Raw genomic sequence first — 16,468 nt, 5'->3', positions numbered from 1 at the left:
TTTATGGACCTCCCCGATGTGCCCTGCCACATGTCCAAAGAAGCAAAGCCAACCAATAATGGGCTAAAACGTGCAAAATGATAAGCTGAAACAAACCTTTAAGGTATGCTTGCAGACTCCAGTAATGTTGGGAGCCGACTTTAGTAGAAAGCGGCTAGATCAACTTTGCAGCCATCTGGAACCATATACCCTGATGAAAGACTTGGTTTTCAAAAGCCTATAACAGCTGAAGCACACTCTGATAAATATATTGTTTATCCCACATAGCTTGTTTTGCTGTTTAGTGACCTCAGCTGTATGGTGCACGTGGTAAAGTGTTTTCACCTGTGTTCTCCTGCTTGTGTATATAAATACCTCAGAATTCCCTTCAATAAGAGAGACTTGATCACACCCTGTCTTGTCTTCATTCTTCGAGTCTCCTGCCCCTGCAGCCCCACTCTCTCTCTTGACCAGAGCACTTAGCCCCAAAGCGTTGAGGCAGAGAACGGGCCGCAACACAGTAACATCATCACTTGGGAGACACAGGCAGGGGGATGACCATAAGTCCAAGCCCACCTTGCCTACAAAGAGGGTTTCTGGCTATCCAGGGATTCATACTGAGACCCTGACTCAAAAAACAAGTATATTCTTAATAGGTTTGTTCATTTCAGATGTGGTTATAGTAATAGATAATAGACTAACATTTTATTACTAAACATCAGTTCAGCAAATATTGCTTAAACTTCTATTAGGCAACAAGAACTTTGCCACTGGCTGGGGATATGAAGAAAAAATAAAAAATACACCCCCTTGAATACAAATTTAATAAGCCAAACAGCTACAGCACTAGATATAAGCTTTTAATGTAAACCTAGAGCTGTGCATAGGCTTCAAGAGCAGGGAACACAGTTTGTGCTTGCTTTTACATACGTGCTAACAGCAGCACTGAACAGGAGTTCAGCATGCAGGGAAGAGTGGAAAGATGCAGGAGTTTCAGTCACAAGGCATTGTAGGTGTAAAGTTATAGATGCATGGTCATGGGTTGCTGAGAGATGGCTGCATTCTAAGATGGGTGGCTCAGATGAGGCTTGTGAAAAGGATGGCTAAGAAGACAGCATGGAGAAATATGACTGAAGAAGTATGTTAGGAAGTACTGTTATGTTAGGAAAACAGTGTTAATCCATCCTAAGGACTGTGAACTCCAGTCTATAGGATTTTAGAAGTTAAGAGAAGAAAGCTGAGTAAAGAAATTTTATTGCTTTTTTGTTACACATCAATAGAAACTTAGTAGTAGAGTGGTCAACTGGGTGGAGTGAAGTCTGTAGAGTTGGGAGAATCCACTATGTGCCATGCTCCAACTGACAGTCACACTCACCAGCATGGCTGTGCTGAAGTTCATGCCAGGCCACCCCTGTGTCCTCATTTTCTACATTGACGTTGGTGGAAGGATCCAGTGCATCTTCTTCTACAGTGACATCAACTTCTCTCAGGGCACATTTCAATTGGTGAATGCTTCTATTGGCACGTTCTACAACAAAAACCTGATGAGAGTCAGAGCCAATAAAGTGGTGGCAAGCACCCAAGTCCTTGGCCAACAAGGCATCGTCAAAAGATGTATCCATTTTAGGGGAACCTTACGGCACAAAGCAGAAGTCTAGCTTCAGCTAGCTAAGGAATATAACAGAGGAGGTAAGAGAAGATGAAATCCAGTTAGAAATTAGACTTGGGGATCTCTACAGTCCCTGTTCCGGCCATTCAGAACAATGAGCAAGGAGGACTGAATGGCAGAGCTCCCTTTGTGCCCAGATAATCACTGGCTTGGGGAGATTCCTTCCTTTCCCCTGGTGCTTGAGACTCGCCTGTCCCATCTGGAGATATGAGGTGAGCAGACAGAACCATTCAGGAGACTCAGTCACTCCAAGCTCTGGCCTCAGGAAGCCTCATTTTCTCTATATCCCTACATCTCCATATTCTTGCCCCACCAAAAGAATTCAAGCTGCCTGACTTAGTTCTGATCAAGAGTTGGACAGCTGGGTTCTCACAGTGGCAAGCCAGACTATGCAGTCCTGGCTGACTCCATCTCACACAGAGATACGTGGTTAGCAGAAATGACCACCTCTAGTGTGGAAACTGAAACTAACCGGCACACAGTGACATAAACTATCTATAATAGACTACTTGAAGGTATACTGTTATGATAGCTCATGTCTAAAAATAGCCTCAGGGTCACACTGCACTTCCTCACAGGCCTAATTTTGCATTAACAGACTGCAGTGACAATTACAGCTCATCTTTACAAGGGTCAGCATGTTTTACTTTCTCTGTCTTGAATGATTATTTAAGAGCAGGCCACCCTGTTGGAGAGACATATAATGAAGCCAGGGGAAGGGGCCAGGCTCTGAGACTACTAGGCCCTCCTCTACTCTACGTGTCTTCAACCTAACTGCTCAATGTAGCCTCCAAAAGATTCCAGACACTATTTAACTGTAATGGCATGAAAATGAAGCTGAAGAGAAAATTTAGTTAGTAAAGTCCTTACGCTACAAACATGAGGATCTGAATTCAGATCCCCAAAAGCTTTGTAAAAAGCTGCATGTGTCAGAGCACACATGTAACCCCATCATTGGTGAGGGCAAGAACAGGTGGATTGCTGAGGCTCATTGGTCAACCAGTCTAATTGGATCTATCAATTTCAGCTTACCTCTCAAAAGATAAAAGAAGCGAGCAATCAAGAAAAGGCACTCAAGGCTATCTTCTTCCTCCATATGCACACACACAAGCATAAGCACATGAACACACACACACAATCAGACTGATAATTATCATTGTTAGTCATCTATGAAAAGACATTTTATGAACACATGTTCTTCATTTTCTACAATGTTATTAACTTTTAAGTTTTATTACTTAATACTCCATGTTATAAAATATGCAATATGGTTACCTTACTTACAGAAACTCATCCTCTACATGAATAACACTAAAAAGAACCAGCCCTTCTGGTCTGACATGAAAAATGAAATCCTATTGTCTTCATGGTGAACTTAGCACCACTGTTTTCTCTATTCCAATCTGATTTCCACACAGACCTTCCTCTAAACACAAACCTGGTGCTGACTGATAACCAGGTCTGGTCCCTTCTTACTCACTCTGGGTATAAGAAAGTCCAGATTAGATGCAGTCCTGTTTTAGCATTACAAGGAGCAGTAACAGTTTTCTAAAACTCAGAATTTTCTAAACAGACTTGCCAATGGAAAGGAAAACCAAAGTGTTCTATGACATGCAGTTCAGACATTTAGATTTATGTCCCTAAATCTATAAATAAAGCACTTGGCTTCATAGCATCCATTAGAAAGGAAACAGAAAATTTGACTAACATTGAAAGTATGCTCCACAGAGCTATCAAATTACTTTATTTCTAAGACAAAGAATAATTATTTATTTATACCTACTCTGATTAGAAGCTAAAAAGTTATATTAGGGAAAAAGGGAAATCTGAAACAAAATGCACAATGTGGATACAGCCCTTTTGTGAGATTACAATAATGGCAGGGTTTCTGCTTTATATATTTATTTTGTAGCACTGGGGATTGAACTCTGAGCCTATGGGATGCTGGGCAAAGGCTCTATCACTAAACAACATCCCTAGCCTGTGGGCCAACTTGCAGCAACCCTTTCAGTCCTGTTTCTAACACTGTGATCAGTCTTTCAGAGCCACACCAACATAACATACTAAATTGCATCAAAAATAATACATGAAATTACTAGACACTGAGCCCAACAATTAACCTCCCTCTAAAAGTGAATTTTCGTTTATCTGTTTTGTTTTTGCAAGTACTCAATCAGTAGTTATACGTGTCAGAGAAGAAATCTTTGCAAGAACTAAATCCTAAAACTAAGATCAAGTTAAATGACATTTTAAAATCATTTTTAGCATAACATTTCAAAGCACTCTAAATAGTTTCAATTCTCCACAGCAGCATAACAAACTGACTTAATCCTGAGGGATAAATTAAGACGACTCAAGACAGATGAAATGCCATGACTCTTTAACTGGAGTCACTGCAACGGAACTGTCCATCATCCACCAGCTGCAGCTCACTGGGACTCACACTTAAGGAAACAGATTAGACAGGAGGATCCATTATCATTTCCTACCCCACTGCTCATGGCAACAGCTTTATCTAACCAAGAGCCAGAAAGAATATCCATTTCCTCTGTTCTCTGAGGCCACTTGCCTGTTTCAGAATACATCTTGATTTCTTCTCTCCAGCACCAACTGCAGGCTGTATATAAATTTAAGTATGCATATAAATGCAAATAAAACCTCTGCATCTGGCAGGTCACATGAATATAAATGCAAGTGAATTATTTCTGCAGTCCATTATCTAAACATCAGTCAGTACAAGGAGCTCCTAAAAGGTTTGTAAGCTGAAGACTGAAGTCAAAGTGTGCCTTACTCATTTCTCAGTCAATCTCTCTTCTCCTTGCATTTTAACTCCTGGCTCACCATTGAGGCTCTCTTCGTAAACATTAACTTTTTAAAGGATAGCTTTAAACTTTGACAATTATGTGCACGCATATAATGTTTATGATCCTATTCAACATCTACTACTCTCCCTTACTAACCCCCACTCCCTCTATACCTTCCTCCTCCCCCAAAAGTCTTCTATTTAAATGTGGGTTATTTTGTTGTTGTTGCTTTATAAACCCACTAGGATAATTAGGATTGCCTGCATGAGTACAGGTGTGGAGCTATTTACAAACAAGACAACTTACCAGTCGCTACACCACTGAAGAAGGGCCTCTACTCCCACCGCCACCCCCAAACCAGCCACAGGACTTGTCAATAGCTCCTCAGCTAGGGGTAGAATTAACATGTTTTTGAACAAAACACAAGAGTCCCTTAGTGTTAAGACCAAAAACTATGTTCATCTAGTCAATTATTAATTTCTATATTTTCCATCTGTCTAGGAGATATGAAAGAGAAATGTCCTAGTGTCAGGGGTGGGGACTCATCCTGCAAAGTGCCCAGCTGTCTCCGAAAAAACATGCAATGAACCATTTCCTAGCCTGAGATGTGAGAGGCCCTGCAGTTCCTGACACAAAAGCTTAGACTAGGCAGACAAGCAGAAAAAAAAAAAAAGAAAAGAAAATGAAACTACAGGAAGATGAGAAAAATGAGTCTGTTTATACTTGACTGAAACACAGCCCGGTTTAGAAGACAGCTATCATGCTTTACTAGGGAACTAACAGGTAGCAAAATCATGAGAAAAACAGCCTCATCCAAAGTTGGACAGAGCCAAGTCTGTAAGCAGCCAGAACAATAGTGGAAGTGGCTAACAGAACTTTACAGAAATAAAAATGTCTCAAACAAAACTGTAATTCTAACTCTAATAACTGAAAACATGCTGAAGGGTTCAGCGCCAGTGGAAAGACAACCTCAACAAAAGTATGACCATCCTAAGAAAGCAGGGCCTGGAAGATTATCAAGGATAGGTGTGACGTGGAAAGTCTGAGACTGCTATGTCCATCTTGTGGCATGCATCTGGGACCTTGCTAGCACCAGTTTGGCAGACTAATGCACCTTTTACCAATAGGAGATTAACTCCAGCTTGAGTGGCAGAAGATTTAGGGTAGAGTTACCAGACAACACAATCTATATTCATAATTGTAATTACTCTTGCTTGAGTCTCTTGCAGAGCCTTGCAATGGCTACATGATTGTTTCTGAACATAGTACTATCACTGTTTCAGACCTGATAACTGTCTTAGGAACCGGGCTATGCATCTTTGCCACTGCCCCTGGCTTCTACTCATGAGATGCCAGTATCACTCCTTTCTATCCCCAATTGTGATGATTAAATATGTCTGTAGACATTACTAAATGTTTGCTTGCTAGAAAAATTATCCCTAGTTGAGAATTATTGGTTGAGATCAATGCAGCAAGATAGCCCCTGCTGAGTCTTGAAGAGCTATTCCCACTGTCAGTGTTAAACCCACCATGCATACCACTCTATCATACTACAGTAGCAGCCTTTTGCTAAGGTGGGCAGCATTAGTAACACACTCTTGTTACTGGTGCTGGTAGGGCAGAGGATAACCAAAGCCTGATACCGAATCAGCTCTAGGTCTACTCCTTCAAACCTCTCAGTGGGCTTAATGATCCAGGTTTCTGGGATGTGTGCAAAGGGCATCAGGATACTTTCTTCACCTTTGGACTCATGTGAAAACTTTGTCATGAGCAGGTAATGTCACTGAAGTTCAAATCCTTAAAGACAGCAAGATAGAATAAAATTTTTCTCCTTTTCCCAATAGCTTGTCATCTTCTTTTCAGGAACACAGTAAAGTACCCTTATAATTTTATAACATATTTAAAACAGTTATGGTTTCAGAGCTGACTCTAGCTAACTACTGTGAACGTCCTTTGTCTGTTGTTGGGATGACTGCTGTGAACACCCTTTCTGTTTGTTGTAGGGTGACTACTGTTGAACATCCTTTTTGTTTGTTGTTAAATCTTGTCTTTTACCTATTTTGCCTCAGTAGTAGAAGAAAAGAAAGCTGAGATTTTGTTTTTACCTTTTGTTTTCAACTACCATTAGTAGCCTTGAACTAGAAATCCTCCTGCCTCAGCCTCCTCAGCACTGGGATGGCCTATTTCATCACACCTTGCTTTTTGATTTTCATTCTAGTTCAAAAAAAAAAATTAAAAAAGAACTATAAAAGCTAAAAGTACTAAAACTAACATGAATATATAAACAAAATTGTTCATAATTTTTACACCCTCTCAAAGTGCTTTCGGATGTATGTGTAGGTGTGTCTGTGTGTTTTGTGTGTGTGCCTACAGACACGTAAATACAAATAACAATGGCAAATAATAAAAAGAAAAATCAAAAAATATTTATGGAAATAGAAATGTAAGTTTTGTAAGTAAATCTGAGAAAAACAGTAACTTTCCCCAAAGATAAACATGTGTACTTAAGCAGGCCAAAGGTCCAGATGACATCACTGCTAGCTGGCACACATGCGAAATTCTCCGTTAGTGGTGCTATTACATAACCCTTCTGCAGATATGAAATCTTCCCTAGCAGGATCTAGAGAGATGTACCACTCACATCCAAGTAAATCATCCTCCATCAACACTATCTCCAACTACATCAAACACAGAAGGAAGGCCCTTCCTCGAGACTGGTGTTTGTACCACAGCCCCTTCTCACTTTCAAGGCACCAGTCCAACCTCTTTTCAATTTCACAAGGCGCTAGCACGATCCTTATCCTTGAGGAGACAGAGCAGACTCTTGGCTCTTAGGTAGGCTTGTGCTCAGCTTTCCTCTTAGATAAAGAGCAGAAGAACAGGAAACACAAGGGAGAAGGAAGCCAGGAGGAAGTGAAAAGCACAAGTACAGTGTGCCCACAATGCTGTTCTTTTCCTAGTCTTCACAAAGTCCCTTCCACACCTTGCCATCTTTGCTCCCACAGGCAATAATTCTCACATCTAGTTCAAGCTTTTAATTTTACAGATGAGGAAACAGAGATCCAAATCCAACTTATTAACTGATCCAAAGTCACACAGATACTAATCAGCAAATTGACAGGAAGTTCCGTGATCTGCTGCCTAGTCACACATTCTCTCCTGACTCTGTCATATTCTCCACAGATTCCATCACAGGCTGAAAAACCAATGTTGTGAAGGGAAAGAGGAAAACTGCATACAGAGTACACATAAAAGAGAAAGTATGTGTTCCTGTCAAAGCACAGGCTTGTTTGAATGGTATACCCACTCAGCCAAAGGTGAACAGAAATCATTTGGTCAGGTGATAAACTGCATTCACACAGCTCAGGATGCACCAAGGGATGGCGCATGGCTCTGTTAGTAGGGACAGATAACCCATGGCCTTGTGATCTCTGTTCTTTAAAAACTGAAACTGCATGCTCAAATGTGTTAACACCTAAAACATCTAGTAAATAAACATTTGGCCACCTGCCTAGAGGCCTTCCAAATCCCTTCTAGTCTCAGATTGATCTGTGGCCCTCAGGACACCAGCGATATGCTCACTGTGACTATGCGGGAAGCTTGAATGCTTCTGTGGCTACTTCATAAAAATGAAGAATAATAGCAATTAATGGATGCACACTGCTTTTAAAATCTCAGGAAGAAATAGGAAGAAATACCAATACTTTATTATTCTTCCATATGCATAAACTAAAGAGGACATTTTATAACACAATTCTTAAATATTGGGCACTCTTGAAATAACAAATGGTGTCATATTCACCACAGTTTGACCTCTTAAAAACAAAAGTTTACTTTAAAGGAACTATTCTCTCTAAAAGTGGTAATGGACATTTGACTAAACTCAAGGTCAGATTTGACCCCATTTTGTTGTCTCTTTCTAGGTATGGTTGCATATGCTAAGAAGCGTGATCAAAAAGCAATACATCCTGAAAACCAGGAGAAACTCAAATCTACTTCTTGAATCATTGTTAAAATGATAATTTTTTCAAATGTTTATCTCTTTTTCTATACCTCTTATTTGCCATTGGTCAAATGTTTTGACCTTAAATGGTTATCATGCCAATTATAAATTTTAAAATTATCTTAATTAGAACTTCATGTTATTACTACTGGAAGCCATAGCAGTACTGCTCCACATATCACTACAAGATTTGATTCTTATGGTGCTGGGGATTGAATTCAGGACCTTGTCCAGGCCTAAGCAAGTGCTATTCCATCAAGCTATACCCACTTCTATAAAATTAGTTTGAAATTAGCCCTATGACTATATCAAAATGCTTAATATTAAACAATCCCCCAGTGTGTGGGAGGAAATGAAGTCCTGAGTAAGTGTGTGTTGTTGACATGAGCAGCCATGTCAAGGACCCAGCGCCTCAGACCCGGCCTTCCCCAGGTCAGGCTCTGGAGAGTAGCAGGGCATGGATATACCTGACATTTAGCTGAAACCAGTACATGTAGAAACTACAGACCACAGCTTTCTCATCCCAGATGACTGCAGCATCAGACTGTTCCTCTCCAGAAACTCCCTACTGAGGCTGAGTTTACAGACTGCTGCTGCTATGTCTCCACCGGAGACCAAGGCCCACTGTGTCCCAGCTGATGTTGTCTGTCATTTCTTCATTCCATTGCCCTAGTCAGATCAATCATGTGTCTATATAAAAATAATTAATATTAAACAGTCCCCAGTATTTAAATAAAAGCCCAAAATTATGTCACAGAAGAACTAGATGAAAAAAAAACAACTAACCAATCAACCACAACAAAAACAAACAGAAAAACTTAACCACTCAAAAAAATTATAACAAAAAAAATTATAACCATTTATATGTTGAACACAGAGTTTTTCTTGATTCCAACATAAAAGTTAGAAGCAGTTACTTTGGAATCCACCAACTCTTGAAATATCAATAGGAGGAGGGCTGCATTTAATTTCACCATCCTATAGTTTGAATACTGAGGCTGCTAACAATCTGTAACATCACAGATGACAAATAGACTACAAAGTCGGAAGGAGATAAACTTTCCAGTCTTCTCAAAAAAAATTAAATTTTACAGGAAACAAATGTTTAAATGCTAACATTTAAAAAGCATTTGCGTGCCCAACATTGGTTACCACCCTTATTTTAAACCATAGCTTTGCTTATTGTCTCCCCCATTAATCCAAAGACTCCACACCACAGAGACTCGTTGTCGGTTCATCACCTAGTATGACTAACCCAATCAGGCATTCGGTTATTAATTGCTGAATAATTCAGGATAAAAATGATTCAAATATTTTAACTGTTGGTCATTGCATATAGGGTTATGAAAATGCAGAATAGGAAAAAGGACATCATAACCTGAAGAATAAAACTTTAGTAACATTTTCACTTTCTATGTTCCACATTTACTTGCTCATCTCTCCTTCCTTCTTGTTCACATGCCAGACAAGCATTCTAATACTGAGGCACATTCCCAGCCCCTAACATGCATTTCTTGCTACCGATTAATGATTTCTTAAGCTCTGAAAATAAATCAGTTTTATGTTCTTTATTTGTTTTGTTTATTTGTTCTCCACAATAATCATGTTGTAGTTGGCACCACAAATTCATAATAACAAACTCTCAAGTTTCCAGAGATTTTGCATGTGGTCAAAAGAACAGAGCTAGCTAGCTAGCTATGAGTACGGATAGCACTTTGCCAGATAATCATTCTTCTGGTACTTTGCTCAGAAAACTTGAATTAACTAAAACAGACTTCGATTATAGTGATTATGACTTGATTAATAAGAAAGGCATAGGCTTTGAAGATGGATAGGCCTGAACTCAATACCTGCCTTTGCTGTGTGAATTTTGGCCTACAACTCAACCTCTCCCAGCTTTGATTTCCTGACAGGTAAAGGGGGTGGGGGGAATTAGTAAGATACAGTTTTAAATGCTTTGCTACATGAAAATAATGTAGATCAGTAAATATTGTATTATTTCAAATAACTACCAGTGTTTTGTTTCTGAACGTATGTCAGATTTGCCTTACTACACCAGAATTTGCATGTGTAAGAAACATAAATAAAAAATTTATTGGATTAAACAGCAACAGCATGGCAACAGGGTAAAAGTGGCATGGAGCTGCCCATGAGTTTGTGCTGGTACTGGTCGATAAGACACTTAAATCAAGATGTAGGTCCCTTGTAGGGTCAGGTAACCACAAGAATCACAGTTAATAATGCTGCTTAATCCTAAAAACAAAACTAAAAGATTTCATCCATAAGATCAGAGCAACATCCGTTTTCTTCTTCCACACCCTGGTTAGTGCTCAAGGAAAGTGTTTGGAAAAAACCCACTATAGCCCGTGGTACCTAGGAGCTACCAGGCACTGAGATTCGGAGCAACTCACCCCGGAGACTCCGTTGGTATAGCCCCAGACTGTCCTCCAGGGTAGAGTTCCCTGGGGACTTCGCCATAGGGTCAGAGATGGGAGTTATGCGGGAAAGTGTCCAGTACACCCCTCCGAGGACAGGCCTAGCGCTGGGGGTTGGGGGATGTCTGCCTGCTTCCTGTCGCTGCTGTCACTAGGGAGCCAGGAACCCCGGACCGAGGTCCTGAGGGCTCTTCCTATCCCCTGGCCCTCATGGTGAACGTCGGGAATTGTAGTTCTCAAGCTCAAAGCCTGCAGCCTCGAAACTCTTATGAGCCTTCAAACTATACTACACTTCCCAGAGGGCTATGCGCTCGGGGCGCCACTCCGGCAGTTTAGCGGCCTGAGCCGGTTGCCAAGAGACGGGTTGGCAGGCCGCGCCCTTTCCTTTTGCATAGCTTGGATTAGTACTGCTGTCCTGCCATCCTTAGTAAACTGTATCGACCCGCTTAATAGAACGGGCTCGGTGAGGGACTTAGACTCTTCAAAACGGGCCGGTGTGGAGTTGATCCATGAGCCCTCGCAAGGATTCACTGTAAACGAGGTTTTAGTTAGGCTTTCTGTCAAAAATTTTTTTCCTTAGAAAATGAAGTGTAAATCTTCAGCAGCCAGACTGTGAAGGCGGCGGACACTGCAACTCCTAGCTTGCCCAGAGCCCCGCCCTCCGCGTGAAGTTGGCGCGCTGCCCGCTGGGAATCGTAGTCCGGATTGGTTGCGGTCCCACTCCAGCCGAGCCGCTCTTCATTGTTCAAGCGGGTCTTGAGGGCACGCCTGCGCAGTGGGCAGCTGCTAGAGCGTGTGGGTGAGACCCTCTGCAAAGCCCCCTTTCATTGTCTGGGTCTGGCGCCTGCGCAGTGAGGCATCGCTGGGTCCTGGCTGGAGGAGGGAGAGGGCCTGGCTCGGTGCCCTCTGCGAGGCGCCTGCGCACTGAGCTGCCGCTCGCTGCTGTTCCCGCTATGTGTGGGGCGTGTGTGGAATAACGTTATTGCCCAGCGGAACCGAGGGGGCCCCAGCTCCACAGCGGCGGCGACGACGACGAGGACAACGGCGAGGGGGTGGGGGGAGGACAGCGTGGCAGAGACTGACGGGACGCGCCGCGCCCCGCCTCCCGGTCCGGTCCCTCGGTGAGGGGTAAGTGATGCGCTCGGGGTCGGCACGGCCCGGGATTCTGCACATCCTCAGCTCCGGCGGCCGGAGCCGGGCGCGGCCCGCGGCGGCGTGGAGTGCGGGCCTGGAGGCCGAGGGACGCCACCCGGACGCCCCGCGCGGCCGCCGCCCTCCAGTCTCCTCCCCTCCCCCATGGGCTGCGGCCGACTGCCCCGGGCCGGCTTCCCCTCAGTGCGCCCGTTCCTCTTCTGTTCACTCCCGCTTTGTGCAGCCGCAGCCTGAGCAGCCTGGGAACGCTGCGGGCGGTGCGTCGAGGGAATGGCTGCGCGGCCGCCGGGGAAGGGAGTTTTCCAGTGCGCCCATCCCTTTTGTAGGGTTGGTTTCGGGGTGTGAGGAGGGTGCCGGCGTTGGGGAGGGGGTGACGGACGACGAGCCTTCAGATGGCGTTGGGAGGGCGTGGAAGACTTGCTGTCACGCAGCTTGCCGGGCGACTGCACCCCACGTAGCCTCTAGCTCGGTAGTAAACCCACGGGAGGAGCGAGTGGCTTCCTGTGGGCTTCATTGTCCCAAGATTCAGTTGTACGGTTTGGGTCTAGTTCACTTCCATTTTATTCAAGGGGGAGAAATAGCAGCTGCGTGACACGTAAGGGAAGACAAGGAATTGTATCCTAAGTCATGTGATCTCTATTCTCTGATCTTGAGTATAAACTGTCTTCCTGACCCCCGATCCCCAAAGAATATAAAGACAGGCTGTACAGGCTAGAGTCCCAAGTCTGCCAAGCTGATCAATATAAAATTACTAGGTGACAATGAGGCTGGGCTTTTAGGTAGGGCCTGACAGCGAAGCTGTTGTTTAGCAGGGAAATGAACCAGCAGAATTATTTTTTCCACTGGGTGGGTAATGCGTTCATGTTCCTAAGGGAATATATTAGGATAGACTTAAAGCAAACAAAACAAAAAAAAAATAGGCCAGCTATGTTTTAGTTTCTGAAATCAATTCGGTTTTATTCTGTTAATGAAAATTCAACAAATTCAGGAATTTGTTGAAGCAAACAATAAATTTACTTGAAAATGCATCCTTTAAAATCGTTTGAAATCTTAAGCTTATGGTATTTGCAGTGCTTTGCCAATCTTTTTGCTTAAAACAAGCAGCCGATAGGATGAAGCAGGATGAGGAGGAGGAGCAAGTGGAGGGTTAATGTGAGAGTTATAAATACAGAACCTAAATCTTTACTGATAAAGCCCTATGTATTAAGCCTTCAGGGACTGAGGAATTGAGCACTAAGAAATAGCAAGTTAACCATTTTTGCCATTGTTTTTAAAAAAAAATAAAACCTGCGCAGCTTTTAGTTTTTCCTTTTGTAAGTACTATAAAACTAAAACGTTGGTGTCCCAAACCAGGAGTCTGAAGTGGGCTTAACAGAAACTAAGATACTAACAGGCAAAGTTGGCTGACTTGTCTGCCAACTCTGAAGCAATGGAAGGCAGAGGCAAACAAAACAAAGATCTTTATTGCAGTGTGATCTCTCCTATGTGTGTACCCTAGTCCCCTGTCCTGCACAGATTATTAGAACATATTCCACATATTCTTCGAGTGGTCTGCATCAGTTAACTCTATTCTCACAGTTGTATTAATTTAATCCTTACATTGTGACATATATTACTAATTATACTGAAGTGGAGCTTAAGTTTTATAGACTAAAGAAAAAATGTGCTTTTTGTAAAAAAAAAATGTCTTCCATACTTATTAATAACCAAAATGTAATACATGTCCTAATATTATAACATGATCAACTCTACAACCTGTGTTAAAAATAAAATATATACACAAGAACTTAATGATGTTGGTTTTTCTTTAATGAATTATATTCTTCTCAACTTACACTAGAACTCACCTTTTGATAATATTGGGGGAGCTTCTTTTGCTAAAGTAGATTTTTTAATACTTAACTTTTGTTCTTTAATTCTACTCTATCTTAATGTTATTTTATATTAGATTACAGCCAATTTCTTGTTTGTTTGGGGGTTTTGTTTTGTTGTTGTTTTTTGAGACATGGTTTCTGTGTAGCTTTGGCTGTCCTGGAACTTGCTCTGTAGACAGGCTGGCCTTGAACTGAGAGATTTTTCTTGCCTCTGCTTTCCTAGTGCTAGGATTAATGGTATGCTTGGCTTGGCTTAGATTTCAACCAGTTTAAAAAAAAATCATAATCAGATTCCATGTGTGAATTTTATTTAGTAAAATTTTAAGTATATCTTACCAATAAATTTCATGGTATCCTAAAATTGCTTTGTGTAGAATACATAATCTTCATGTTTCTTATTTTAGCATTAAAATAAACATCAATATCACTTCTGCATGCTAATTCAAATATCAGAGTTGTTTTTAAAATTCCATAATCAGTCATTTGTCACTTTCTTATTACTTTTTCTTTACAAGGGCAGGGGTCAAAACTCAATTTTATTATTGCATTTGGTAGAGATCAGATACTGCACCTCTAGTGGTTAAAGCTCAATATGTGAACTTTATATCTGTATGGGTTTGCTTTCTCTTTTTTTCCCGTGTGTGTGTGTGGTGTATTTACATACATGGGTATATGAATGTTTGCATGTGTTGGGGCCTGCATGTGTGCCTGTGCACATGGAGGCCTGAGACTGAAATCTTCCTTGATTGCTTTTTACATTGTTTATTTTGAGGCAGGATGTGTTTGTTGAACCTATAGCTTATGAATAAAGCTCACCTCACTAGCTAACTTATTCCAGAGATCTCTTACCTTTACTCTGAGCCCTAACTGTACATCCCCACACAGGTCACCAAGCCTGCCCAGCATTTACATGGGTTCTGTCTGTCTGAACCATCTGCTCGTCTTGCTTACTTAACAAGTCCTTTAACAGACCCTGTATGGTTTATTCACTTAACAAAATTCTGTTCCTGATAAATATTTTTCACTATTTAATGCATAATGATTTTTCTTCTGTCTTAAACATCAGACTGTTAAGTAGTGTACTATTCTAAAAAGAGTATGATAGATGACACTAAGCTGTAAAATACCTGTATAGTTGCAAGTTTTTCTAGATTAGTTAATACACCAATATTTGATGGATAGATAATGATTAAAGCATTAAGCATAGACCTCTTTCACTAAAATAATAGAGAGTCCTATTTAGTGGCATAAAAGCCTCAGACCATCTTTTCTCCTTTAATTTTCCTTAACAATGAAAATTTTTAGTAACTACCCTTGGCAAAATGAGCTTTGATTTATTTGCTCTAATGTTTTATGAGGGATGTGTTTAGTAGTGAGTTCACTTTTTTGTGGTATAAAAGAATAAGAAAACATCTGTAGTTTATTAAACTGGTTTTCTTGTCCAGTTTAGTTGAAATGATTGTGCAACAGGATATGTAATTTTTAGGCAAAGTAACATAGCAAATATGAAATCTATTTTCATGTCAAACAAAAGCATAGAAGAAACTGGAGGAAAACTAATGCCATATAAATTACTTTCATACAATAGTAACAATACAAGGGTGAAGAATCCCAAGCACTGTGTAGAATTGAAACCAAGTGAAACATAGCAGAGAATAAGCAACCATTTTAGTGCACTAATAATTAATAAATGCTACAGAAAATATTTCTCTTTGGGGGTATTATTGAAAAGGCAAAAAATACACTGTATGGAGCACTTACTAAATGGCAGGTTTCTTTTTTTTTTTTTCTTTTTAAACATCCTTTATCACAGTATTATCTTATACATTTAAAGTTTAAAACCTTGGGATTGGAGATATGGCTCAGCAGTTAAGATCACTAGCTGCTCTTCCAAGGACCTCAGTTTAGTTCCCAACAACAAAGAAGTTGTTTCCAACCACCTGTAATTCCAGCTACAAGGAGCCAGACACCCTCTTCTGCCCTCCAGACAACGGAGACACACATGGTGAATATTGTACACGCAAGCAAAACACATAAAGTCTTAATAAGCTCTTTAAAAACCTTGAAGCACAGAGTTAGTTAATAACTGTTTTTATGGCACATATCGCAGAATTGTTGAGTTTGTAACTGAACCTTTGTGATTTGACCAAAGTCAAAATTATTTTGCCTTATCTTTTTTTAGTAAGTTAAGTGATGATACCTGTTCCTTTATTGTCATTAATAAAATGCTGAAATTTAAAAATAAAATGCCACATGTTGCTAAAATTCTTGAGATTCAGCTTGGCCTTGAACTCTTTCCTAGACTTGAAAGGAAGTCCATTTAACCTTCAGAAATTTTAATGAAAGGTCTAGGTTGAGTCCTAGGCCAGAGGAGGTCCCAGCTAATGAGACTGAGCCATCTGCTACATGGAGAGTGGAGAGGAGTGGGATGCAGAGAGGGCCTTTATTCAGTATGGCCACACTAGGAAGGAACGAGTATCAGGATATAAATCCCTGTCTTCTGGATAAAGATAGGAGCTCTGGGATTCTATAATAATGGCTTTTGCTATGAC

General features: G+C 41.1%; 2 protein-coding genes across 23 annotated transcripts in view; one reads left to right on the top strand and one right to left on the bottom strand.

Annotated features, from left to right (window-relative positions):
• Sdccag8 (SHH signaling and ciliogenesis regulator SDCCAG8) overlaps positions 1-11,667 on the bottom strand; it is a 194,480-nt gene extending 182,813 nt beyond the window's left edge. For 6 of the 12 annotated variants that reach the window (XR_013104484.1, XM_076914564.1, XM_076914563.1 and 3 more), the window contains exons 1-2: positions 10,867-11,104; positions 1,355-1,507 (exon numbers count right to left, since the gene is read on the bottom strand). Coding sequence is in view for 8 of the 12 variants with exons in the window: in XM_076914564.1 (XP_076770679.1) it covers positions 1,355-1,507; positions 10,867-10,933 (220 nt within the window). In the remaining 4 variants the exon portion in view is untranslated. Of the gene's footprint in view, positions 1-1,354; positions 1,521-10,866 lie in introns of all 12 variants that reach the window. The other 6 variants (XR_013104485.1, XR_013104486.1, XM_034520156.2 and 3 more) reach the window with 6 other exon arrangements.
• The window catches only part of Cep170 (centrosomal protein 170), an 83,572-nt gene continuing 78,630 nt past the window's right edge, over positions 11,527-16,468 (top strand). For all 11 annotated transcript variants that reach the window (XM_076914561.1, XM_076914560.1, XM_076914557.1 and 8 more), the window contains exon 1: positions 11,527-12,018. The gene's annotated coding sequence lies outside the window, so the exon portion shown is untranslated. The remainder of the gene's footprint in view (positions 12,019-16,468) is intronic.

The sequence above is a fragment of the Arvicanthis niloticus genome, chromosome 16 (assembly GCF_011762505.2).
Source record: "Arvicanthis niloticus isolate mArvNil1 chromosome 16, mArvNil1.pat.X, whole genome shotgun sequence".
Lineage (NCBI taxonomy): Eukaryota > Metazoa > Chordata > Mammalia > Rodentia > Muridae > Arvicanthis > Arvicanthis niloticus.
This window is presented reverse-complemented; position numbering and strand designations above follow the sequence as displayed.